The 27868-nt window shown below is 37.3% G+C and overlaps 1 protein-coding gene across 1 annotated transcript in view; it reads left to right on the plus strand.

The window, feature by feature from the left end:
* Nucleotides 1-27868, plus strand: part of OGFRL1 (opioid growth factor receptor like 1) — a 264291-nt gene that overhangs the window by 218369 nt on the left and 18054 nt on the right. The window contains exon 10 of the mRNA XM_053711987.1: nucleotides 3278-3344. Within this exon, the coding sequence (XP_053567962.1) occupies nucleotides 3278-3344 (67 nt within the window). The remainder of the gene's footprint in view (nucleotides 1-3277; nucleotides 3345-27868) is intronic.

The raw sequence follows: 27868 nt of genomic DNA on the forward strand, positions 1-27868 counted from the left end.
GGGTGTCAATCAACCCGATCGTATTCGATCGTGTTCAATTGCGGGGATGTCTGTCCGCCTCCTCAGAGCAGGCGGTTATTGAGCAGCGGTTTTTAGACCACTTCTTCATAACTGGTGTTTCTGGCGAGCCTGAAGGTTTTAAAGGGCCATTATCCTTAGGAAATGTGTCTGTTCTATCTAAAATGTAATGCAATAAAATGCATTAAAGTGTCTCTTTTTTTTAACTGATCTTTCTGTTCTGAATAAACTTTTTTTTTTTCTGTAGGAGTTGTCTCTGGTATAGTCCTGGGACTCAGTTGAACATAATCATGCAATTCCTTTTAGTTTTACCTTAAATTTAAACAACTTTTACTCAACAATTTTTTTCATAGGTAAATAAAAAAAAAACAAAGGCTCATTTTCTGTTTAAAGGGAGTGATAGCAAGAATGCTAAAAAAGTTTTTCTCTGAAATTCCCAGTAGCGAAGGGGTTAATATATATACATATATATATATATATACATATATATATATATTTATTATTATTATTTTTATTATTATTATTTTTATTTTTTGACAGATCAGCATTGTCTGTGCTGCTGGTTTATATGCTGCACCATCTACCCATTGGTGTGAAGTTTTTTTTTTGTTTGTTTGTTTTTTAGTGTCCAACAAGGTGGGCACTTATTTTTCAGTAAACTTAATTTCTATAGGCTGGTGTTGACAGGTAAGTTACACTCTGTTCTACAGAAAAAGACTATCAAAGGGTCTTAGTTAGCATTTCTCATTTACATGCATGGTTGTTTTCAGGTAACACTTCTCTTAAAGTTCCTTCAACAATTTCAGTTCCTTAATCATTGTCAGCTCAGTCTGACATTCCTTCTAAAGATGTGTGTGAATTTACAGCATCTGGAGTCACAAAACATTACAAATTGTAAAAGTCTCCAATTGTTTGCAGCAAAATTGTTGCCTTATGTCTATTTCCTTTTTGCTTGACCCCTTTTGAGGGCTACAATTTTAAGCCAATAGTTTTATGTTTTTTAATTAGAGTCTGCTACTCTGTATTCCGCCAAATGTCCAAAGAAGCAGCACTACCACTTTGGACTTTTGAAGTTTGCATTTTGGGTGTTTGCAGTACCCCTGTAGCGTGCACCTGAATTCAGTAAGTGCTGGACAATTCTCTTTTGTGCATTCCCCAATATGGCAGCCATGTGTGCTGTGCTTTAACTATAGTATCAACTTTATTATTAATCTAATATGATACTATGTAACATGAGTGGCTTTATTAAGACTTGTACTCAGTTTAATGTAGGTTCTAGTTAAAACTAATTCAAGGAGACCCTATATAACAACACAGCATTTTTGTGTTATTTATATATTTTATCTAACTCAGCTCAATCCACATCAGTCACTGAATATTGTTTAATCAATAACAGTTATATTAAGAGAAGTTTTACACAAAACCCAAAAGGGATCTTTATTAAAGTGGCCATATTATTTTAGTACATACTAAAGACTGGGAGCAAACAAGTGATTTGGATGAAAACCAGAAGTAGTATAGTTATTGATACAGAGCACAGTATATTACCATATAAATTTAGTTACCTAATTATAAACTGATTTTTAAATGATAGTCTAGATTACTAGATGGTACACTGATTTATCACAATAGTACATTCCACCTCCAGTGGGTAGATTTATCACAGGTCAAGCGGACATTATTCGCTATAGCAAATCATGTCCGCTCGACCTCGCTAAATGCCCACATCATTGTGAAATGCTTGTGCAATGCTACCCCTGCACACTCAGGGGTTTCAATCATCCTGATCATCCTGTTCTTATCTGATCGGGATGATTTCAATCCGACCACTTTTAACTTCCATTTCTGGTGGACAAGAAACGATTGGGGTAGGAAGCAGCATTCGCTGTTGTTAAATCAACCCTGAGGTGCTTACGAAATACTGAAGCTTATTGGGTTTTATCAGGAACATTTATCCAGTGGATAATATTCACAAGCTTTTTCAAACTACATTGGTTAATAATATTTTTTACCAACGACACACACTGTTATTCTCCCTTTTTTCTATAAAGAAGATCTCCTTACAAGTTGGAAATTACTGGTACCCCTCCTTTAACAGGTTTCTTGTGCATGTTCAGAGAACATTTTAATAAACCAGGTTGTTTCAATAAAACCTTAAAATTATAGTTTAAAACACACTCTTATACTATACATTTACTCTATACAACTTGCACACAAATATGATCATCAATGTTTAAACATGTTAGTTATAAAACACATCTTTTATATAAAAACAAAATGCCGTGAATTGATATTATTGGTTAAGTGGGATGTTTTTAGAATGGGCAGCAGTATAAGGTTAAAGGGATAGTAAACACTAAAAATGTTATTGTTTAAAAAGATAGATAATCCCTTTATTTACCATACCCCAGTTTTGCATAACCAACACTGTTATAGAAATATACTTTTTACCTCTGTAATTACCTTGTATCTAAGCTTCTGCTGACTGCCTCCTTATCTCAGATATTTTGACAGACTTACATTTTTTTTAGGTTTAGCTTTCAACTAAGAATATCAAGAGATATAACATAATGATCCTGTTATTACTAGTGAAATAAATATTCAGTGTAAATACTATGTAAATGATGTATTTGGCGATGGATAGAGTTAATCCTTAAATTAAAAAAAAATAGTAAATAAGTATTTAAATTAAAGGTTATTCTTTGTGGTAATATTTTTGTTGTATGTAAATTATTTGCACTATTAGAATAGAATCCCATAGTTGTTGGAAAATTGTGTAATATACTTAAAAATGTAAATATTATTCATACAGGGCAAATGACTTACATGCAATATACCATCTTGATTTTATTTTTTTATTTTTTTACATTTCTATGCAGTTATATTGAGCCACATATTCAATCATATAGTTTTAGAGTACCAGAAAACAAACTTATTGCTAAATAAATACATAATTTTTCTTCTAGTTGTTCCAAACAAAATATTATTTGAAAAAAAATAAGTAGACATTGATATTAGATTTGTCTATATTGTGATAAAGGCTTATTAAGTGCCATGTTAAGTTGCCATTTACTCTTTGTGAACTTCCTTTACAATAGCAGCAAAAATAGATGAGATAGATAGCAAATCGGGTACTGTATTCTTAGTTCTCAACCAACTCAATCCTATACTAACAATAGAAATACGGATAAAAACATTGATTTATTTCATTGGCCTCAAAGTTTTTCACAAATAAAGACTTTCTCTTTTCTTCCTTCAGGCTTTTCCCACTAAGAGAGCAAGGATTGAATTTCTATGCTAAAGAACTGACTTCTAGTGAAATTGAGGTATGACACAATACATAAAGATGGGCTATAATTAGCTAATAGCATTACTTTCATTTTTCTCCAGAATGTTTGTTCTTAGAGAATAATACTTGAAAGAACTGTCATTTTATCTTTCACTTACCTTATTGAAGATGGGTATGAAAGTATTAAAGTATTATTGAAGCTTCATGTTGGATTAAATATCTGTGTGAAGCCTATTAATACATACAGCCATGAAGAATAATCTTGAAGTGACACAAAGTTATAAACACATTCAATATAAAGTCTTTAAAGGAAACAGACACTTAGGGGGTACAATCTATTAGCATTTTTTTTTTCACAGAGTCTTCAGCAACAAATAGACACTTTTCACTTCAAGGCAATCACAGTCACAGGTTTTCAGCTGTTTATCTGAGCCGAGAATGTGTTTTCTGCTCGCCCCAAAAAAATGAAAAAAAGACAACCTCAATCCATTTTCTAGATACTATGTAACAGGACTTGATAAAGTCCGGAAATCGCCTTTTTGACATATTTGGAAGTATTCCATCATGATCTGGAATAATTTTATTTTCTTGGGCACATGCAAGACAGTGTGAAATGGCCACAGATGCCATTTTAGAGGTGCAATCATGTGTATGTATGTATATATATATATACAGTATATATAATGTGTGTGTATATATATATATATATATATATTTAAAAAAATTATGTATATATACAGAGGTTGAAAAATTTGCCCAAGTGCTAGTGGTCCCATGAAATTTCTTAGAGATCCACTTTTTTAACTTCATATTTGCACGTTGTGGAATGTGTAAAATTGAAATTTGATGACACACACTTGTATTATACATTTGTATTAACAAAAATACACTTTTACAATTAATGTGCCTTTTGAATAACAATTGCCCCTTTAATCATTTGCAAACCTTTTAAATATTGTGACCGTTTCAAAACAGTGAAGTATTAAAGTAAAACCTTAACAATAATGTGCCTTCAACAAAATGGTGGCCCTTCCAAAATTTGAAAACCTTGACACTTAATGTGCCTTTTAAATAACAATGGCCCCTTTAATCATTTGCAAACCTTTTAAATATTGTGCACTTTGCAAAACAGTGAACTGTAAAATTCAAACCTTAATAATAATGTTCCTTGACAAAATGGAAATTGCAAACCTTCACAATTGTGTGCCTCTTAAAGAAGAATGGCCCCTTTAAAAATTTGCAAACCTGAATAGTGAGCCTTAACAAAATGGTGTTCCTTACAAAATCTTGACAAGTAATGTGCTAAGAGCAATACCCTTGTAATTATTTGCAAACCTTTAAAATGATGTGCCCTTTGCAAAAAAAAAGTTAAGTATCACTTTATGTAAAACCTGAAAAATAATGTACCTTAAAAAAAGTGATGCCTCTTCCTAAAATTTGCAAACCTTCTCAATTAATGTGCATTTCAAATAAAGAACAGGGCTTTAATTGCACACCTTTACAAAAGTGATCCATTTTAAATAAATTAAACGTGTTCACAATAATGTGCCCTTCACAAAATTGTGCACCTTAAAAAAATTAACCCTTCCACAAAATGTAAAAATTGACAATAATGTTCCCTACACAAAGTTGTGCACCTTCAAAAAATTGCAAACATTTAAAATATGCCCTAAAAATTAGACTATTCAAAAAATTTTAAACCTTCACACAAAATTGTGCAACTGAAAAATTAACCATTCCACAAAAATGTGGATCTTCAAAAAATTTACAATGGTTAAAATTAATGTGATGGTCACAAAATTGTGTCCCTTAAAAAAAAGTTGATGGATTAAATCAAAATAGTTGTGATAATAGTGGGGGACAATTTAGGAATCACAATAAGCCCTTAATAAGGTGCAAACAACAAAGATAATACACAAAGCAATTACAAAATGCTCCCAAAGCACTAAATAAATGGCACCAAGAGCCCTTAAAGGGACACTCAAGTCAAAATTAAACTTTCATTATTTAGATAGAGCATGCAAATTTAAACAACTTTCCTTCCAATTTACTTCCATTAACAAAATGTGCAGTCTTTTTATATTTAAACTTTTTGAGTCACCAGCTCCTACTGAGCATGTGCAAGAATTCACAGAATAAACGTATATGCATTTGTGATTGGCTCATGGCTTTCACATGGTACGTGTATGCATTTGTGATTGGCTGATGGATGTCACATGATACAGGGGAAGTGGAAATAGACATAACTTTTAAAATTGTCAGAAAAAAATCTACTACTCATTTGAAGTTCAGACTAAGTGCTATTGCATTGTCTTGTTATCTTGCATTTGTTGATTATGCAAATCTACTGTGTTTACTGGTTCTTTAATAAGTCCACCCAATCACTTAACAAGCAGGCGCCCAAACTTCTTAATAAGCAAACCAAAGCACTTACTAAATGGTCACCAAGCCCCTTAAGCCTAATAAGCAGCCCCCAAATGTCTTTACACACAAGCACTTAATAAGCACCCCAAACCCCTTCAATACAAAAACCCAAGCATTTAATAAATGGCCACCAAGCACCTTTATAAGCCTAAACAAGCAGCCCCAAATTAGTGTGCTCTGTAAGTTTATATAAACTGTATGGTTTCAGGGCAAGGCAGAATAATTTTTTGATTCTCCCTGTAATTGTTTATATGATGCACAGCAATAAACTTGTCTATATAAAGTAACCTGTTTCCTTTGCATAAATAGAAAAAGCAATCCTGTACAGCTAATGATGATATATGTAAGAAAGGCAAGAAATACAAAATCTTAACCACAACATCTATAAGTGGCGTGTAGCAATTATGTTCTGCTATTATTTGTTTCTAATTCATACTTGCATTATCGTTATCCCCAGTTAAGGTACTTTCCTCTTCATACATGTGATTTCAATCGGAATCACATCATCATGACTGGGATTTGACAGTTTGCCATTTCTTCTTGTTTGTTGGTTACTGAGATACCATATGATGGCATCTGTAATCTCTGCACTACATTAAAAATTAACCTTACAAGCTAACTGATTAACTCCTTTAATTCCAGGAATTTCAATTGTGGTGTGCAGCTGCAATTAGCAACCAAAAACGAATTGCAAAGCCATGCATGTATACTGTTTTTGAACAAAGGGGATCCCAGAGAAGCTTTTACAACCATTTGTGTTATGATTGCACAAGTGGTATGTAAATAATTTCAGTGAGAAACCCCATGTTTGTGAAAAAGTTAATGATTTTTTAATATAATCACATTTGGCAATGAAACAGTGGCATGAAATATACCAAAATGAATATAGATCAATATCTGGGGTTGTCCACTAAAATAAAATATATAGTTTTGATAGAGCATTTATTATTACACTATTGTTTGTATATAGCTATGTATTTAACCCATGAAACACATATGGGTTGTTTCCAATTTTTCAGTTTTTAATTTACGGATGTTGAAAAAACATGAATAGCCATTTTTGTTATTAATCTAAAAGTACAAATATCTTGAGCTTAGGTATGAGTATAAAACATCTCAAATAAATAGCCCATATTCCATGTTGGTATATTACAGAGTCCCAAATACCCATATTTTTAGTATTAGTTTCTCACCCCTTGTGTGGGCATTTGTATAGATGCAACACATGTCATGTGATTTATGACACCCTTACTTGTCATTGTTGGTGGGCGTATCCATATTCATAATGTATCTACTAGGAGCCTTCTTTTGTTCATCATAGCAGTCAGTATTGTGCTTACCCAACTAGCATTTATTCAGTAACGTGACGTCCTCCCTGTCATCGGGGGGCGTGGTTTGGCCGATGTATACTTTTTCTCTGAATAGCCCATACATTAAGACTTCCGTCACTCATGACAGGCATTATTGTCAGTGGGAGTAATAGGAGAATGCATCAGTATAGACGGTTATTGGTGTATACACAAACGTTTCAACATATGAGATTAGATGATATATATTACAGAGTTTTATACAGAATGCTAAAATGGATCACAATGACTTTTCTTCGGGTCACATAGTTAGTGATGTAACATCCTAACAATCATATCAATTATAATACACGATTGAATAGCAGTATCAATATATGGCCAATACATCAAACTATGTAAGTTCATAATCAGTAAGAATGATATCTCTCAGGGATTAATACCACCATTTACATACTTGTTCTTATCATAGTATATAGATCACTGTTCATTTAATAAAACTCAGTATTTATATACAGTATATATATATATTGAGAATGTTTATACTCTTAGGGGCATATTTATCAAGCTCCGTATGGAGCTTGATGCCCCTTGTTTCCGGCATCTGAGGCCGAGGACAGAAATCAACACGATCAAATACGATCGGGTTGATTGACACCCCCTGCTAGCGCACGAAATGCAGATGTGCGGTGGACATGATACGCTACTTTGTATCATGTCCGCTCGCACATTGATAATAATGCCCCCTAGTCATTATGTTGGATGCTGATTATCATTAGTTTTGTCTCAAGTATGCAACATACTACCATAAGATTTTGGTACAATCTTTAAAATTTCCTTATAAGGCAATTCACAGAGAGGAGAATATTGCTTTACAGAAAGGAGCTATATACGATTTGCTTGTTCAATCCATGAGGATGGAGTGAGTTCAGGAGGAATTTCCACTTGCTCTCAGCCTGGAGTAGGGATCTTTCCATATCCCCTCCTCTAATGCCCAGGTGTATCCTTTCAAGTATGAAACATTCTAGGTCTGGTTTGCTATTATGTTTCTTTTGATAGTGTCTGGCGACTGAGATCAATTTCTTCCCTCTTTCCAAATCATTGGTACTGTTCTTATTATTGCATATATGTTCGCCCAATCTTACCCTGATTTCACGTGTGGACATCCCAACGTATTTCTGGTCACATGAACACTGTAAACAATATGTAATATTTTTAGAACGGCAGTTGAAGCATCCATATATGTTTTTCACACCTTCAGGGTAAGTCTTAATTGATTTGACATTCTTCATATATATACAGAAGGAAAGCCCAGGTGAAACGTGTGTTAGGCGTTCTCCTGTCAGTGAGTTATCTGGACACCATTGAACTTAATTTTTGTGTTTGCTCTTCGCTAGCATTTTGGTAAATGCAGTTATTCCTGAGTCACTGCTAGCCCGGATCTTTTTTTAAATAATTGCAGGATATTGCCTACTGAGAGATAGTCTGATAAGTCCCTCCCTACACCCACCTTTGCTGGGTATCATCTAATTATTGACTGTAGTTTAGGAGGGATCTTTTTTACTCAGTGGGCAACCTACAATGGACTTCTGACAGTGCTGGAATTTGCTTTTAGATGTTTATGAAGAGCGCTATTATAATTATTGTCCTATTTTCACAAACACTTATGTGTTTTGAAATCCAGATACTCTGACAGTGCTGCTTTGTTTTTTAATTGTATGTGTTTTTTATACTTTATTCATCCCTTGTAGGATGTCATTTATTTTTAAAATTTAAGATTTATTATTTTGGATCCATATCCCTTGATTTATCTATGTGTTTAAGTGTGTGCCAAATAGTGGTTTCTTATTTTCTTTTTCTGGGTTAATATTACAGAGTCCGTAAACTGCAATTTTTGTTAATAGAGTCATCACAATGTTCAAAACATAACCAAGATTGTTAACTTACATGAGATTTTATGTCAATTTTCCCATAACGTAATTCAGAACTGCCGATAATGGATGGCTGTGATGTACAGGGTTAACCAACCCTGCACCAGTCTCTAGCTTTTCACAGAAAGGGTTAACAACCCTTTCCACCTTAATCAATTTGTCACAGTCTAGCCACTCCAGGCAGCCTGTGACTTAGTTCAGTGGGTGCAAGGGTTAACAAATCCTCTCTCGTCTTTACTAGAACCAGAAAAATGCCCAAACTCCCCTTTAATTCCCCCACACTGAACTATCTCTGCTACTACCATTTAAGATTATTATATGTGAAATCATAAGGAAAAAACCCAGACTAACATATTAAAAATACCAAAACACAATTTGGCAAAAATCAATCTAGAAAAAGAATACTCTTATTACTAGTCTCTTCGTTAAAGTGGTTCAAATATTAGACAAAGGCAAAAACGTAATAAAGGAAGATTTATTATGAACAAAAAAGAGCCACAAAAGCATTTATATTAAAAAAAAGTAGTTAAACTCAACTACACATAAAAGGAAACATTTTTAAATTTAAAATAGGAGTAAAAACATAACCTAATACTGTACTAGCTTAGATATCTGTTTTACTTGACAAGGAAAGATAGTAATTTACGCTGTTTTACGCAGCCTCCCATGTAGAATGACAGTATTATTTTTCTAAAATCAAAATTAAATACATATTTTCCTGGAGGCAGGTTTCTGACTAAGCCCCTTCCAGAGTGGACAAGGAGAGTAGCCACCACTTTTTTATGACACGCCACATTATTATTCTTTATTTATAAAGCGCCAAAAGATTACGCAGCACTGCCCATGGGTACAAGATAAAAGTACAACAGAGAAACAATACAATAAAAGACAACATTTTACAGACAAATACAGGGGGGGAATTGAGGGTCCTATTCCCAAGTGGAAACTTACAAGCTAGATGGGTAGGAGGATGGGAACAGGAGGTGGGGACTACAAATGTGAGATGAATATTAGTGAGGAGATAGATGAGGGCAACTGTAAGGTAAGTGGAAGTAATTTGTTATGAGTGGTGATAAGCTTCCCTGAACAAAAAGGTCTTTAGGGAACTTTTAAAGAAGGAGAGGTTTAGGTGAAAGTCTGACAGGCTTGAGGAAGTGCGGTTCCAGAGGGTTGGTGTCGCATTCGAGAGAAGTCTGTAGTCTAGCATGAGAGGAGGTGATAGTATAAGGACGCAAGGAGCAGGTCATTGTTGGATCTTAGGGGGCTGCTGGAGAATATTTGTTGATGAGTGAGGACAGGTAGGGTGGTGGGAAACATTGGTGAGGGCGTTGTAGGTCAGGGTGAGAATTTGAATTTAACTCTGCTGGTTAATAGGGAGTCCAATGAAGGAACTCACAGAGAGGAACAGGAGAAACATGGTGTCAAGAGAGTTGGATTAGCCTGGCAGATGCATTTAGGATGAATTGAAGGGGGAGAGGCGGGGAGGGGGAGGCCAGTTAGTAGGTTATTACAGTAGTCAAGTTGGGAAATTACCAGGGAGTGGATTAGCTGTTTAGTGGTTTCAGCACTCAGAAATGGACAAATTTTGAAGGTATTGCATAGGTGGTTGTGGTAGGATGAAGAGAGCAATTGGATGTGGGGAATGAAGGACAGATTTGAGTCAAGTGTGACTCCAAGGCAGCGGACTTGGGTTGATGGAGAGATAGTGGTGCCGCCAACAGTGATGGAAAAATTAGAAACTGGAGTAGAGTTAGAGGTGGGGATTACAAGTAGTTAGGTCTTGGACATGTTTATTTTTAGGTGGTGAGAGGCCATCCAGGTGGAAATGCCAGATAAGCAGTCGCTGATGTGAGAATTGACAGAAGGAGAGAGTGCAGGGGTGGAAAGGTAGATCTGGGTATTATCAGCATAGAGGTGATAGTTGAAGCCATAGCTGTTGATAAGTTTACCCAGTGAAGAAGTGTAAATAGAGAAGAGGACCCAGGACAGAGCCTTGAGGTACTCCATCAGACAGAGGCAATAGAAGGAGGATTCACCAGCAAAAGAGACAGAGAAGGATCTGTTAGAGAGATAAGAGTGAATCCAGGAGAGGGCAGTGTCACAGAGCCCAAGAGAGCTGAGAGTGTAGGAGAAGGGGATGGTCAACAGTGTCAAAGGCAGCAGAGAGGTCAAGTAAGATGAGTATAGAGTAGTTGCTTTTGTTTTAGCAGAAAGGAGATCATAGGTAACCTTGGTGAGGGCAGTCTCAGTTGAGTGTTGGGGAGGGAAGCCAGATTGCAGGGGGTCAAGCAATGAGTTGGAGGACAGGAAGTGGGTTAGGCGATTGAAAACTAGTTTTTCAAGGATTTTTGAAGCTAGCGGAAGCAGGGATATGGGGCGGGAGTTTGCAGGAGAGTTAGGGTCAAGGGAGGGTTTTTTGAGGATGGGGTGACCTTTGCATGTTTGAAGGAGGCAGGGAATGAGCTGGTAGAAAGGGATAGGTTGAATATGTGAGTAAGAGCCGGAGTGAGAGTGGGAGACAGAGAAAGTATTAGATGTGAAGGAATAGGGTAGGGTCAAGTGGGCAGGTAGTGAGGTGTGAGAAAGACAATAGGGAAGCCACTTCACTCTCAGTGGTTGGGAGGAGGGTGCAGATAGTGGCAGAGGGGAGCGAAGTTGGGAGATTGCAGGTTTATGTTGGGATGTTTCTTCAGATGGTAAGTGTTTTATTGAAAAAGTAGTCATCCAGATTTTGACCACTGAATGCAGATGAGGGGGATGGTGCAGGCGGGTAGAGGAGAGAGTTGAAAATGTAGAAGAGTCTTTTAGGGTTTGAGGCTATAAGAGAAGAGAAGTAGGTTTGCTTAGTTAAGTGAAGGGCAGAGGTGTAAGAGTAAAGAATAATCTTATAGTGCATGAAATCAGGTTCAGAGCAGGATTTCCTCCAGGCATGTTCAGCAGTGCGGGAGCATTTTTGTAGATAGCATGTTTGCTGGGAGTGCCAGGGCTGGAGCTGACGACATGGGGCTTTGCAAAGTTGGGGCGGAGCAAGAGTGTCAAGTGCAGAGGAGAGAGTGTTGTTATAGTGGGTTATAGCAAGGTAAGGGCAGGATATCGTGAAAGTGTGGGGGAGGTGTATTTGAATAAGGTTGGAGAGTTGGGGAGGTAGTGAGGTGTGAGAAAGACAATAGTGAAGCCACTTCACTCTCAGTGGTTGGGAGGAGGGTGCAGATAGTGGTAGAGGGGAGCGAAGTTGGGAGATTGCAGGCTTATGTTGGGATGTTTCTTCAGATAGTAAGTGTTTTATTGAAAAAGTAGTCAGCCAGGTTTTGACCACTGAATGCAGATAAGGGGGGTGGTGCAGGCGGGTAGAGGAGAGAGTTGAAAATGGAGAAGAGTCTTTTAGGGTTTGAGGCTATAAGAGAAGAGAAGTAGGTTTGCTTAGCTAAGTGAAGGGCAGAGGTGTAAGAGTAAAGAATAATCTTATAGTGCATGAAATCAAGTTCAGAGCGGGATTTCCTCCAGGCATGTTCAGCAGTGCGGGAGCATTTTTGTAGGTAACATGTTTGCTGGGAGTGCCAGGGCTGGAGCTGACGACGTGGGGCTTTGCAAAGTTGGGGCGGAGCAAGAGTGTCAAGTGCAGAGGAGAGAGTGTTGTTATAGTGGGTTATAGCAAGGTCAGGGCAGGATATCGTGGAAGTGTGGGGGAGGTGTATTTGAATAAGGTTGGAGAGTTGGGGAGGTAGTGAGGTGTGAGAAAGACAATAGGGAAGCCACTTCACTCTCAGTAGTTGGGAGGAGGGTGCAGATAGTGGCAGAGGGGAGTGAAGTTGGGAGATTGCAGGCTTATGTTGGGATGTTTCTTCAGATGGTAAGTGTTTTAATGAAAAAGTAGTCAGCCAGGTTTTGACCACTGAATGCAGATGAGGGGGGTGGTGCAGGTGGGTAGAGGAGAGAGTTGAAAATGGAGAAGAGTCTTTTAGGGTTTGAGGCTATAAGAGAAGATAAGTAGGTTTGCTTAGCTAAGTGAAGGGCAGAGGTGTAAGAGTAAAGAATAATCTTATAGTGCATGAAATCAGGTTCAGAGCGGGATTTCCTCTAGGCATGTTCAGCAGTGCGGGAGCATTTTTGTAGGTAGCGTGTTTGCTGAGAGTGCCAGGGCTGGAGCTGATGACGTGGGGCTTTGCAAAGTTGGGGCGGAGCAAGAGTGTCAAGTGCAGAGGAGAGAGTGTTGTTATAGTGGGTTATAGCAAGGTCAGGGCAGGATATCGTGGAAGTGTGGGGGAGGTGTATTTGAATAAGGTTGGAGAGTGGGGCAGGGTTGACAGTGTGCAGATTTCTACAGGTGCAGGGGGCGAGGGGGAGATGTAGGTTTAGCCTGTATATTAAGATTAAAGGTGAGCAGATGGTGGTCTGAGATGGGAAATGGGCAACAGGCAACATCAAAGAGAGACCAGAGATAGGAGAATACTAGATCAATAGAGTGTCCATCGTGGTGGGTAGGGAATAGGGTGGATTGTGAGAGGCCGAAGGAGTTAGTGAGTGAGAGAAGTTTAGAGGCAGCAGGGGCAGATGGGTTGTCAATAGGGATATTGAAGTCCCCCAGAATTAGAGTAGGTGTATTTGTAGAGAGAAAGTGAGAAAGCCAAGTTTGTCAAATAATTTGGAGGTTTGTCCAGGCGGGCAATAGATACCTGCCACTCTGAGAGAGAGGGGGGGAGAACAGGGGCGAAAGCAGTGGGACTTCAAAGGAAGAAAAGGAAGAGATGGAAATGGAGATAGGTACTGATAGGAGCAGGAGGGAAGAGTAAGATGCCAACTCTGCCCCCATGTCTCTCACGCTGGCCTAGGTGTGTGGCTAAAGTGAAGACCACTATAATGCGAGAGCAGCAATGGAAGCAGTGTCAGAGGAATATAGCCAGGTTTCAGTAATTGCTAAAAGGTTGAAAGCATTGGAAACAAAGAGGTCGTGAACAGTTGTAAGTTTGTTGCAGACAGAGAGAGCATTCCAGAGGGCACAAGAAAAGAGAGGGGGATAAGCGCTGTGGGTAAATGCAGGAGAGATTGTTGGTATTGCGTGACCTAGAGTTTTTGCAGCAGGAGACTGAGGCGCGAGTGTAATATTGTGGCGATTGCTGCAGGGCCAGGGTTATGAGTGACGTCACCAGCAGCAAGCAGTAGTAGCAGTGATGTGACAGAAGGTGAGGGTGAGACTTGGTAGGAGCATGTATGATTAGACACAGGAGAGTTAGAGGGGAAGGTGTTCCTAAGGAGACAGAGTAGTTGATGAGAGGACAGCATAGGGGATAAGAGAAGAGAGGGGTGAGATATGGATAGTGTGGGGGTTGTTGTTATAGGGGACATGCAGTGAGTTTTAGGAGAAGGGCAGACAGAAAGAGCAGAAACATGCAAAACTAACTAAGTGTTACCTGTTGTCTGAGTGTCAATGGTTCTTAGTACTCAATAAATGTGAGAGATCCTCTCTATTATTCAAACCTCTGGGGTATAAACAGTCAATATTAAAAAATCCATTTGGATTCAGTGGTTAGTAGGCCGTCTCTCATAGTCACCTCCCTCCAATTAGGTGTCACTATTTGTATGCCTATATAATTAAAATCTTTATGACTAGCTCGATGGTGATTGGTGAAATGTCTATAAAGTGCTGGTCTCAGTGCTTTCATGTTCGATCTTTAGTAAGTGTTCTCTAATACGATCCTTGAGGGTTCTGGACGTTTGTCCTATGTATTGGAGTCCACAACTGCACCATATTAAATAGACAACCCCTCTGTCGCTGCATCTTATAAGATCATTAATCTTATATCTCACCTTCGAGTTAAAAGAAGTGAATTCTTTAGTTTTAACACCCCTTTTGAAGGCTTTACAGTTTTGGACACGGGAAAAACCCTTTGATCTCTCTGCCAAATACATCTCTTGTCCTGTTGGATACTCTCTAGGTATACTGGGAGACAGTTTGTTCTTAAGATTATCGGTCTTTCTATATATGAAGACTGGTCGTGTCGTCAATTTATCCCCTATTATTTCATCATTTTTTTAGGAGTGACCAATGTTTCTCTATAATCCTCTCCACAATATGCCTATTTTTCGTTATACTCTGTTATGAATGGAATAGTGAGTGGATTGTCTTCCGAATAGTTGATCACTTTCTTAGGTTTATATACCAGGAGATCTTTCCCGATTTTCTTCCTGACCTCTTCCATAGTTTGGGTTAAAGATTCCTCATCGTAACCCCTTTCCAGAAATTTATCTTTAAGGATAGCAGCTTGTTTCTTCCCACTTGATGGAATTGGAACAATTTTTCTTTAATCTCAAAAATTGTCCTTTCGGTATATTAGTCTTCCATCTGTTGAGGTGACAACTTTCTCGATTGGATATCATTGTTGCAGTCCACTTCCTTAAAGAAAGTGGACGTCTCTATTTTGCCTTCAATGATATCGATTTTTAGATCTAGAAAGTTGATTGTCTTATTGCTCGTATGTGAATTTAAGGTTACAGGTGTTGTTGTTCATGACTTTCAGGGTATGTTCTAAATCCTCCTTAGACCCTTTCCATATCATAATGATATCGTCTATGTACCTGTTGTAGAGGACCAGGTCCGCGCTAGCTGGGGCATGACTCCCAAAAAATGAGTTCCCAATAGCCATGTATAGAGTGGCTGTAAGGATTCCAGTCCTGCTTTTACTTTTTGCCTCAACTCACCTTCCTCACCTGTACTTAAGGCATCACCCCGCCCCAAACAAGTGCTTAGTTGTTGAGTATTGTTTGCTGAAACCAGTGCTCTGATTCTCATAAGCTATTACTTATCAAGAGAAGATTTTACTTCTACTACTTTAACATTTGGATTTACAAATACCAGCTGCAGTTTGGTCTCACAAAGGGACTAATAACAACTAGTCTCATTCTTCCTGAAGATTGCTATTCCAAGAAGTATTAATTTATTTCAACTCCACATCTCTGCAGGAACTGCTATCTAATTTCCACAGGAGGATTCTACCAACTACCACTACGGTATTTGTATCAATTCTAATTTACCTTGGATGCCGTTAAGTAACGGCTAATTACAAATTTCATGTTTCCTTTTGAACTTATGTAAATTGACTTTGTCTCTCAGATATTACTTTGATTGCAACTATGTTTTTATTTAATTCTATGAACTTCCTTTGATACATTCTCATACCGGACAGTAACGGACTTTATGTGACGTCACACAGCTTCTTTCATCTCAGCGTGCCATACAGCTCCTTACAAATCAGCGTGTCTCACAGCACCAATTGCAATCACTTCGTCTGTGTTCAGATATCCACGCTGCAAGCATTACTCTGTGGTCTGTGTCTCGCAGCAGGTCACGCCCCTGTCAGCAGCTGCGGTCTGTGTGTCTCACATCTCTCATGCCTCAGTGCTTATTACAATGAACACTATCTCTCACAATTGGGTTTGGAGCACAACTAATGTCAAAAGTTGTTATTATTATAATACTTATTTTCAGCCTCTAAATATTTATATGGTATAACGATATTTTATAACCATATAAAGACTTACTTGCCTTTACTTATAAAAATCACTCTGAATAAAACAGTCTATGCTGATATAATAGCCTGTACTTCAGTTGTGAAACAAATATAATTTATTTAGACTCTGCAGTTGTGATTCAAATAACCAAGGAACCTGATATAACAACTAAGCCATAAAATATGGATCCAGCAGAGCTTCCTCAAATTGTTTATAATTTAACACAAAGAGTTGACCAACTTAGTCAAGCCTTTAGAGAGTTACAATTAGAAAATGAAACTTTAGAGAAAAGTAATAAAAGACACTGTCTCTATTAAACAGAGCCTTCCTGACAATCTGTCAGAACCATTTATTGCACCTCCAGATTTTTTCAATGGAGATAGGAATTTATACCGTCAATTCAAAAATGGCTTGTCTCTTAATTTCACCCCTTAAACCTAAACATACCCAAATGATAGGGTTAAAGTCCTTACAATGATAACTATTTAAGAGGTGAACCTCGCATTTGGCAGACACTCTCTTTGAGAGACAAATAATGCTGTTCTTTCATCTTTTTCATCTTTTCTGGATATCATGGATGAATTATACTATGATTCCTAACCTACAGTATACTGCTGAGAAAAAGATGAGGAACTTAAAACAAGGTATCAAACCTGTTGAATGTTACATAACAGAATTCAACAATATTCTATTACTCTCAATGGAACGCCATTGCTTAAAAAACCATTTCAGGGCTTGGACTCTCTTGATGCAGTAAGAAAGATGAATTAGCCCGAACTGAGTTACGTGAAAACATTGGAAGGCCTTATGAAGCTCAGCAGGCAAATTGATAGGAGATTACGTGAAAGAAGATTTAACGTCAATACCCTGAAATTGTTTATTAAGAAGGATAAGGTTCTAAACCATCCCACTTCTAACAGTCCTCATACTGGTTCAACTGGTGCTGAAGCAATGGATATAAGTTTTTTTAGAGGACCTCTAACTCCTGAAGAACGTATCAGAAGGAAGACTAGAGGCCTCTGCATGTATTGCGCATCCTCATCTCATACTTTAAAGGATTGCCCCTCTTTGCCACAGAACAAGAAGAGTAAGTACCATACTAATCTTTCTCTCCAGTCAAAGCATAACAACCCTCTTCATTGTTCTTTACTTCTTTCTCTACAGTGGGCAAATAAGCAATTGACTATTCCAGCCATATTGGATACAGGAGCACAAGGAAACTACATTGACAGTTCTCTGGTTTCTAAAAATAAAATACCATTGATAAAAAAGTTGTCTCCTATTTTCCTTCGTGTGGTTGATGGCTCTGAGATATCATCAGGGCCAATTACACATCACACCATCCCGCTCTCTGTCACTACATTAAAAACACATCATGAACATCTCACTTTTGATGTAATCACTTCTCCATTATTCCCAATAGTACTTGGGCTAGCTTGGTTACAGCTACACGAACCTGATATTAATTGGAAATCCTTAAATGTTCAATTAAATTCTGATTTCTGTCAACAGACTTGCCATAGAACCTTTTTTCACAGTTTATCCTCCACATCAGAAACTCTGATACCAGAAATGTACAAGCAGTTCTCTGAAGTCTTCAGTAAGAAGGAAGCAGATACCCTTCCCCCACACAGAATCTACGACTGCCCTATTGAACTGAAACCTGGAACCACACCACCTATTGGACATTTATACCCACTTTGTCAACCAGAACTGGATCATCTAAAAACTTACCTAGATGAAAATCTAAAGAAAGGGTTTATCCATCCTTCGGTTTCTCCTGCTGGTGCAGGAATGTTCTTTGTGCGGAACAAAGACCAATCTCTTCGGCCTATCATTGACTTCAGACAATTGAACAAAATAACCATAAAAAACCGATACCCTCTCCCCCTCATTCCTGAACTCATAGAAAGACTCAGGCATGCTCAGATTTTTACTAAATTAGATTTGAGAGGGGCGTACAATTTAGTGCGTATCCGTGAGGGGGATGAGTGGCTTACCGCTTTTAGAACTAGGTATGGGTTGTTTGAATATCTAGTTATGCCTTTCGGCTTAACTAACGCACCCGCAACTTTCCAGTTCTTTATTAATGACATTTTCCATGATCTCCTTGACACATGTGTTGTTGTCTACCTAGATGACATTCTAATCTATTCCACAAATCTAGAAGAACATATCAAACATGTTAGTTGGGTTTTAGCAAGACTCCAAGTCCATCGGCTATACGCCAAATTGGAAAAATGTATCTTCCACACCAACAAAATAGAGTTCCTGGGTTACTCCATCAGCCCAAATGGGATTCAAATGCAAGATAACAAAGTGGAAGCAGTAAAATCATGGCCCACACCTTCAACAAGGAAAGAACTACAAAAGTTTCTTGGTTTCAGTAACTATTACAGAAAGTTCATTCGCAATTTTTCTAAAATTGCAAAACCTCTGACTAAATTAACTAGTGCTAATTGCTCTTTCCAGTGGACTAAAGAACAGGATGATGCGTTCAGCTTCCTAAAGAATTCCTTTTCATCTGCTCCCATTCTGAAATATCCTGATCCAAACCTTCAATATACCCTAGAGGTGGATTCTTCAGATTATGCTCTTGGCGCTGTCCTCTCCCAAAGACAGTCTCCTACAGAACCACTACACCCAGTTGGGTTCTATTCAAAAATTATGACTCCAGCAGAGATCAATTATTCCATTGGGGACAAGGAACTTCTAGCCATTAAAAGAGCCTTTGAATTCTGGAGACATCTCCTTGAAGGTACCTCCCTACCTATAGTGATTTACACGGATCACCGGAATTTGGAATATCTACAAAATAATAAAACTTTATCTGGACGTCAAGTGAGATGGAGTCTCTACTTTAGTCGTTTCAATTTCCAAATCATGTACAGGCCGGGTTCAAAAAATGGGAAGGCAGATGCACTCTCTCGACGAGATCCAAGACCTATACAAGAAGACTCTCCTACTAGCATTCTTCCCCCTACTCGATTCCTTGCTATCCTATCTCAACAGGATAAGGAATACCAATCTGATCTTTCTTCAGAAGACCAAACCCTACTAGATAGCCTAACCCTTCAGGATGGTTTTTACTTCCATGGTTCTAAACTCTATATTCCAGAACGTTTCAGACAGAAAATAATCAAAGATCATCATGACCCTCCACTAATTGGTCATCCAGGAATCAAACGTACACATGAGCTCATCTCCAGAAGTTACTGGTGGCCATCGATGAAAACCAGTATAAAGGAATATATACAACATTGTACAACCTGTACAGTATCAAAACCAGAAAGGAGACCTCCCTATGGCTATTTAATTCCTTTGGAAGTACCGGAATCTCCTTGGTCTCATTTGGGAATGGATTTTATAGTTGATTTACCACCTAGTTCTGGACAAACCACCATTTTAGTTGTTACCGATCATTTTACTAAAATGGCACATTTTATTCCTTTTCACAAGTTACCCACTTCCATCGAAACAGCATATTTATTTCTAAACCACATTGTACGATACCACGGGTTACCATCCATTTTAACTACTGATAGAGGAACCCAATTCACCTCACGCTTCTGGAAAGCACTCACTAAAGCACTCCAAATCGATCAAAGGTTAAGCACAGCCTTCCACCCTCAGACTAATGGCCAAACTGAGAGACTCAATCAGTGGCTTGAGCAATATCTACGTTGCTATTGCTCATATCATCAAAATAAATGGACTTCCTTTCTCTCCATGGCTGAATTTGCCTATAACAATACCATTAACAGCACTACAAATTACTCTCCCTTTTTCGCCAATTATGGTTTTAATCCAAGATTCACTATCCAAACGACTTCTACACATGACTCACCATCTGTTGATGTGCTAACACAAAACATAGCTGAAAATTTCCTACATTTACGAGATAACATCAAACAAGCTCAGGCTTCTCAGAAGAAATTTTATGATTTACGTCGTAGAGCTTCTCCGAAATATTCTATAGGGGACTATGTTTGGTTATCTTCCAAAAACATTAAAATGCACTTACCAAGTAAAAAATTGGCTGGGTTGTTCCTTGGCCCATTCAGAATTCTACACATCATCAATGAAAATGCCGTCAGGCTTGATCTACCTGATTCTTTACCCATCCACCCAACTTTCCATGTATCATTATTGAAACCCTACTTGGGAGATAAGCCTGATGTACCTCTTCTACCCCCTTCTCCTATTCAATTGGGCACTGATGTCTATGAAGTTTATGATCTTTTGGACTCAAGATTTTATAATGGGGAATTACAGTATCTGGTCCGATGGAAAGGGTTCGCCCCAGAGGATGATACTTGGGAACCTCATGCACACATTAATGCTCCAAAACTTATTGCTCGTTTCCATAGACGATATCCAAACAGACCTAAATTCCAACCCGTGGTCGGCTTGCTTGAGGGGGGGATCTGTAAGGATTCCAGTCCTGCTTTTACTTTTTGCCTCAACTCACCTTCCTCACCTGTACTTAAGGCATCACCCGCCCCAAACAAGTGCTTAGTTGTTGAGTATTGTTTGCTGAAACCAGTGCTCTGATTCTCATAAGCTATATACTTATCAAGAGAAGATTTACTTCTACTACTTTAACATTTGGATTTACAAATACCAGCTGCAGTTTGGTCTCACAAAGGGACTAATAACAACTAGTCTCATTCTTCCTGAAGATTGCTATTCCAAGAAGTATTAATTTATTTCAACTCCACATCTCTGCAGGAACTGCTATCTAATTTCCAACAGGAGGATTCTACCAACTACCACTACGGTATTTGTATCAATTCTAATTTACCTTGGATGCCTTAAGTAACGGCTAATTACAAATTTCATGTTTCCTTTTGAACTTATGTAAATTGACTTTGTCTCTCAGATATTACTTTGATTGCAACGTATGTTTTATTTAATTCTATGAACTTCCTTTGATACATTCTCATACCGGACAGTAACGGACTTTATGTGACGTCACACAGCTTCTTTCATCTCAGCGTGCCATACAGCTCCTTACAAATCAGCGTGTCTCACAGCACCAATTGCAATCACTAGTCTGTGTTCAGATATCCACGCTGCAAGCATTACTCTGTGTGCTGTGTCTCGCAGCAGGTCACGCCCCTGTCAGCAGCTGCGGTCTGTGTGTCTCACATCTCTCATGCCTCAGTGCTTATTACAATGAACACTATCTCTCACAATTGGGTTTGAGCACAACTAATGTCAAAAGTTGTTATTAATAATAATACTTATTTTCAGCCTCTAAATATTTATATGGTATAACGATATTTTATAACCATATAAAGACTTACTGCCATTACTTATAAAAATCACTCTGAATAAAACAGTCTATGCTGATATAATAGCCTGTACTTCAGTTGTGAAACAAATATAATTTATTTAGACTCTGCAGTTGTGATTCAAATAACCAAGGAACCTGATAGTGGCATAGCTAGGCGCGAACCTGGTCCCCATGGCTGTACCACATATTTGCTTAAAGAAGACTCCATTATTGCTGAAATAGTTATGGGTCAGAATAAACCGTATCCCATTGAGGATGAATTCCCTCTATGGTTCAGGTAGATTACCATCTTTCCTCAAAAAGAAATCCACTGCCTCTATACCCCCTTTGTGTGGTATGCTGGTGTAGAGGGATGTGACGTCACACGTGACAAGTGTATAGTTTTCTCCCCATTCTATATTCTCTAATTTATTTAGTACTTGAGTCGAATCCCTCAGATATGACGGTAATTGGATGACGTATTTCTGTAGCAATCTATCTATGTATTCAGATAGATTACTAGACAGACCCCCTATCCCTGATATTATTGGCCGACCGGGGGGTCTGTCGAGGGATTTATGAACTTTGGGGAGGTAATATAGGACTGGAGTGATGGGGTATTTAGTATTTATATATTTAAACTCTTTCTCATTTAAAATTCCCATTCTTTTGGCCTCTCCCAACAAATCTTCTAATTCCTTTTTGAAGATCTCGATTGGATTTTTTCTTAATACTTCGTACGTCTGTCGATCCGATAAGATTCTATCGCATTCTTGGTCGTAGTCTGTCTTATTTAAGACCACGATGCCCCCGCCTTTATCTGCTGGTTTAATAACCAAGTCGTGATTCTTTTCCAGGGTCTTAATAGTTTCCATTTGTTTTTTTGAAAGATTGTGTTTGTGTCTAATCAATTTTTTATGATTGATATCTCTGATCTCATTACTGATCATGGAGTCGAATGTCTCTATAGCGTTGCCTTTACTTGCCACTGGGTAGAAATTCGATCTGGGTTTTAGATCTGTGTGGAGGTAGATGTTTTCATTAGTAGACTGAATGCGTGAATAGGCATTGTTATGGCAAGTAGTTTGTATTTCCAATGGGGTTTTCATAAAATGTCTTTTAAGTGTCAGTTTCCTGACTAGTTCTTTGGCGTTTATGAAAGTGTTAAATTTGTGCAAACCCTTAGATGGGGCGAACGATAGTCCATAGCTTTACACAGATGTTTCCTTCTCCGTCAAAACTTTGGAGCTTAAGTTGAATATGCCTTTTGTGATAGTTTCGGTATCTGATGGAGAGGAAGATAGTTTCTTTTTACTCAATCTTCTTCGTCCTCTCTTACCTCTGTGGGTCTTCTTTTGTCTGTTGGGGTTTGGAAGTCTTCTAAATTTGGGTTCTTTCTCTTCATAGATCCCCTTTCTAGTTCTTTGGATGCTTTCTGAGGTATCCCTAAAAAAGAGTGCCCTGATGCTGATGCTTGATGTTCTTCATTCACACCTATATTTGGTACTTTCTTATTCTGTTGTCTCTCTCCTTGTTGAAATTGGGGATCCGTCCCATACACATTTGGGTCTGATCGTGGTCTTGGGTGGTTTTGTCTGGGGGGTTCGTAATTGTCGTTGTACTGATGGTTATACCTCTGGTCACCTCTATTATAAGACTGTGGGTGTCTTGGGTTAGGATACCATGGATAACCCCTTTGTTCCCAAAATGTATCTGGGTTTTCTCTATTATTACCATATGGTCTTCTATAGTGCCTCTGATGGTAGTTTTGGTATGGATAATCTCGTCTCCTGTTATTATATCCATATGGGGAGTGGGTATATCCTCGGTTATTATCTCTTGTGGGGAAATCACCAAAAGATGGGTTTACTTCTTGTCTCTTGTTGTATTGGTGACTAAAGTCTGGAGTCTGGGACCAATGAGGTCTATATTCAATCTTATCTACACTTATCCATTTTGGGAATTTTATGCATTTTTCTGGCAAGGATTTTAGATACCCCACCGTAAAAGTTATAACTGATGTACTCTATTCTTATGTATTTTTATGCTATTATTAAAATTATGTATTTTTATGTATCCTCATGTTATGTATGTTTATGTTATGTATACAATCCATTTTATATATTTTTCAGTTATTTTTAAGCATTTTTACGATTTTTTATATTAATGTATTTTGTATTAATATCGGCCTATTCATATATCTCACAAGATATCATTATTCATCTCAATGTCAATAAGGTTTGAATATGGATATTGTTGATCAAATTCATTCGATTTACATAAGACAATTACTGCCATTTAGTATCACTGCTCCATAGGATATTTACCGCTATCTAGTACTACTATAACATAGCATCGAAACTGAAACCGGAAGTAAACATTCACCATGTGACTTCCGGTTTGACGCACACGGAGCGAGCGATTGCTTTAAACAACTATCCTCATGTCCACAATCACTTACCGGAAGTAAACAAACATCATGTGACTTCCGGTTTGACGCTCACGTGCGTAGATACGGAGCGATTGTTTTAAACAAATATTTTCAAATAACTGACCTATCTGATAAGATCATGAAGGCTAACACAGCAAAAATTAATAATAAGCAAAAATTAATAATAAACAAAAAACAGCAACAATCGAATTATCAAATATTAAAACGGAAGTGAAATACAAAGAATACTTCCGGGTCAAGACCAATGAATTTTTAGCGCCAAAATTACAACAACCTATTGGTTACTAACATACATAAATAGAGCCACCATTACTCACCACAATATAGTCTTGAGAAAGGCCTATAAAAGAGGCCGAAACGCGTTGACAAATTGGTGAGCATTTTTTCAATATTGTTCAGGTTTTGAAATGTTATTGCACTATGTTATTTTTTTAATTTACAGGAACTACTAAAGATATCACTGAAAGGAAAAGCACAGCTATCTAAATTAACAAGAAAAACTATCATCATTTACACGGATACACTTGAGAATTCACTTAGAAAACATTCACTAGGAGGAGCACTCACTAACAATTAGTAACCGACAACTCATTTGGATTATACATATCACTGAACTTTTTTGACCACATATATTTTCAATTTTCATATTTTTCTTTTGGGGTCCCCATTATTGATTTATTTATTTTGCATAATATATTTTGCATATTTTTTCACAAGGAATTTTTTCATATATTTTTCCACCCGTTTTTATATTTTTTATCACAGGATTTATATTTATATATTTTTATATTTCTATATATTTTTATGATATCACTGGACTTTTCCAACCGATTTTTTCACTGAATTTTTTAATATCTGAACACATTTTTTGGCTTTGTCATTATTTTAAGATCCTCTTTATTACTTTTAAAGATCTTTTTATATGACTCCCATTTGTTTATCTCCCTAATTGGTGAGACTTCATAGGATCATCATTCTTATTGTTATAATTGGCAACCGTTTTTAATTGTTATAATTGACAACTGCTTGCATATTGTTTCCATATTCTGATTGTTTTTATTGTTTTTATATGTATGTAATATACATGGATCCATGCTATTTATATTTATTGTATTAAACATTTGAACCTAGTTAATCTGTTAATATCTTCCTTCGCCTATTTACAGGCGCTCTTGGATTATTATTTTTGTATTTGTAACTTCTATTAGGGTAAGCTAGATACCCTATTACCCAGGAGCCATAAGGAAGTAGGTGAGCGCTGTTAGTCATCTGTACTAGAAAGAGCAGAAAGACATGGTGAGCATTGTACAGGTGTATAGTTAGTAAGTTTACCTGATATTGGGACTGCAGTTTCCACATCCAGTTTCTAACTCCAGTGAGTAACTCTGCCACTTCTAATAAAGAGCCACTTAAAGAATCAGAGAGCCATGGCTCAACTGAGCCTTTAGGATGCTGTATGTAGTAGTGAGTTTAATGAAATTATTCTATGCAGCTGGCTACAAGCAATCTAGCTACCCAGACAGGAGTTACACACTTGGCAAATTAGTGGGGGGTGGCAGGGTGCATTAAAGTTATACAGAGTATCTGATATGATGATTACAGGTAGACAAAATGGAGACAGAGGAAATGGTTAGCAGAGAAGTCTAGCAGTATATTTAGTTATCTAGTAACATAAAAGTAATTAAAACATGTCTTAAGATATCCTAGAGTGTCACCCCTGATCAACCCCAGGTTAGTGTCTTGATAGGGACACTGTTTTCTGTCAGTCTGTGTTGAAAGGTTGGCCCTTAAAAAATAACTCTCATGAGACGACCAGATTGCACCTTAAATCTGGTTCTCCAAATGTAGGTAATAAAAAAATTCTTCCCTAAAACCTAACCTTTTTTTAGATAGTTCTGATTAGAAATTGTACAAATACAGGACAGAAAAAGAAAAGAAAATTAACCCCTGACATTCTAAAATCATGAGGTCTTCATGACAATGGTAAAATCTTAAATGGGTTTATAAGGTAATAAGAGTTTCTGCGTGCTTTGTAACGGGATAGAGTAGTGTTTATGATTGCCATTTGTATATGGGCATAATAGGTATACTGGGCATGTTTGGCAAACATATATGTAACAAAAAATAATTCCGTAACAAAACTTTTATTTTCCATTTTGGCAAAATTTTAATCTAGAATCAAAAAGCATAATGCAGGATATTAATTCCCTTAATAAAGTGGTTACAACTTATCTATCTATAACAGGAATTTAACAGGTCTCACCCTGTAAATAGTGAAACCACTAAGTGACAACATTTAAAATATCACCAAGTTCGAAACATCAATGTAAATCACATTTTTTTATAACACAATTTTTGGGGATTACAGTTTACTCTAGAAATTTGTGCAATAGATCTCCATTACCAATAAACAAGACAGAACAACAATCTCTTAAATTAGATCATAAATACACAATTGCTTATTGAAATCCCATTTAAAAAGATGAAATTATTGTAACTTGCAATCATGAAAATGTGAGTATGAAGCAAAAACAAACATTTTAAGAGCAGAGTTGGTTAACGCCATATCTAGATGTTGCGTTGTGATTTCCGTTTTCTTGTTTCTTGTAGATCTTGTTTGCAGTAAAAGATTTCACTTATCTATATATCTATCTATCTATCTATCTATCTATCTATCTATCTATCTGTGAAATACATACACATGTGTAAATGTCTATCCCACCCTCTATTGAGAGATTATACAATAATATCATCTAGACCAAATATCGATATATGCATCTAAAATGGTAAATATCAAAGGAATAAAAGGTTATAATTAGTGTTGAAAGTAACTTCCCTTAGGATATTAGTCGCAGCCAACCTCAGCTTTTCCTTTTAGCTGCATATAGATGCATTGTATGGACATTGAGGCGCTAGCCACATCCAGCGTAAGATGTGTAGCCCTGTTTACCTCGCTGCTTGCCTTAAACAAGAAAGATCCACAAATGGTGTATAATGCACAGGTGATGGTTGCTACTACAAGGAATATACTCACAGACAAAGCTGTAAAATAAATCTTCTGATTGTTATTGAAGAAATACAGATTCAAACTTCTGTTCTATTAAAAACAAAGTTTACTGACAAAATGATCATCTATAAAATGGCTCAATGCATTTCAATAAGTATCACTGTCTTTTTCAAGAGCATAAAATACAGAGCTATTGGATTTCTCTGTATTTTTAGACTCTTGAAAAAGACAGTGATACCTGTTGAAACGCATTGAGCAATTTTATGGATGAACATTTTGTCAGTAAATTATCAACTAGATTACGAGATTTGCTCTATACCGGGTGAGTAAATAACACAATAAAATGAGCAGTATCGCACTTTCCATAGCGCTGCCATTACGAGTAACTGAAAAACCTTCTTGTGCTGTGCGTTATGGTGCGTTAAGCTCCATACCGCACAAAAGCCAAGGGCTGAGTTTACGTGCTTGTGCACGCTTTCCCCCATAGACATCAATGGGGAGAGAGTGTTAGAAAAAAACGAACACCTGCGATTGCGGAATGGCAAATCGCTGTAACTCAACCATTGATGTCTATGGGGTAAAGAAAGTGATTAACCCCTAATCCATCACTCCCCAACATTGTCAACACTAAATAAACCTATTAACCCCTAAACCACTGG

The sequence above is a fragment of the Bombina bombina genome, chromosome 4 (assembly GCF_027579735.1).
Source record: "Bombina bombina isolate aBomBom1 chromosome 4, aBomBom1.pri, whole genome shotgun sequence".
NCBI classification, from domain to species: Eukaryota; Metazoa; Chordata; class Amphibia; order Anura; family Bombinatoridae; genus Bombina; species Bombina bombina.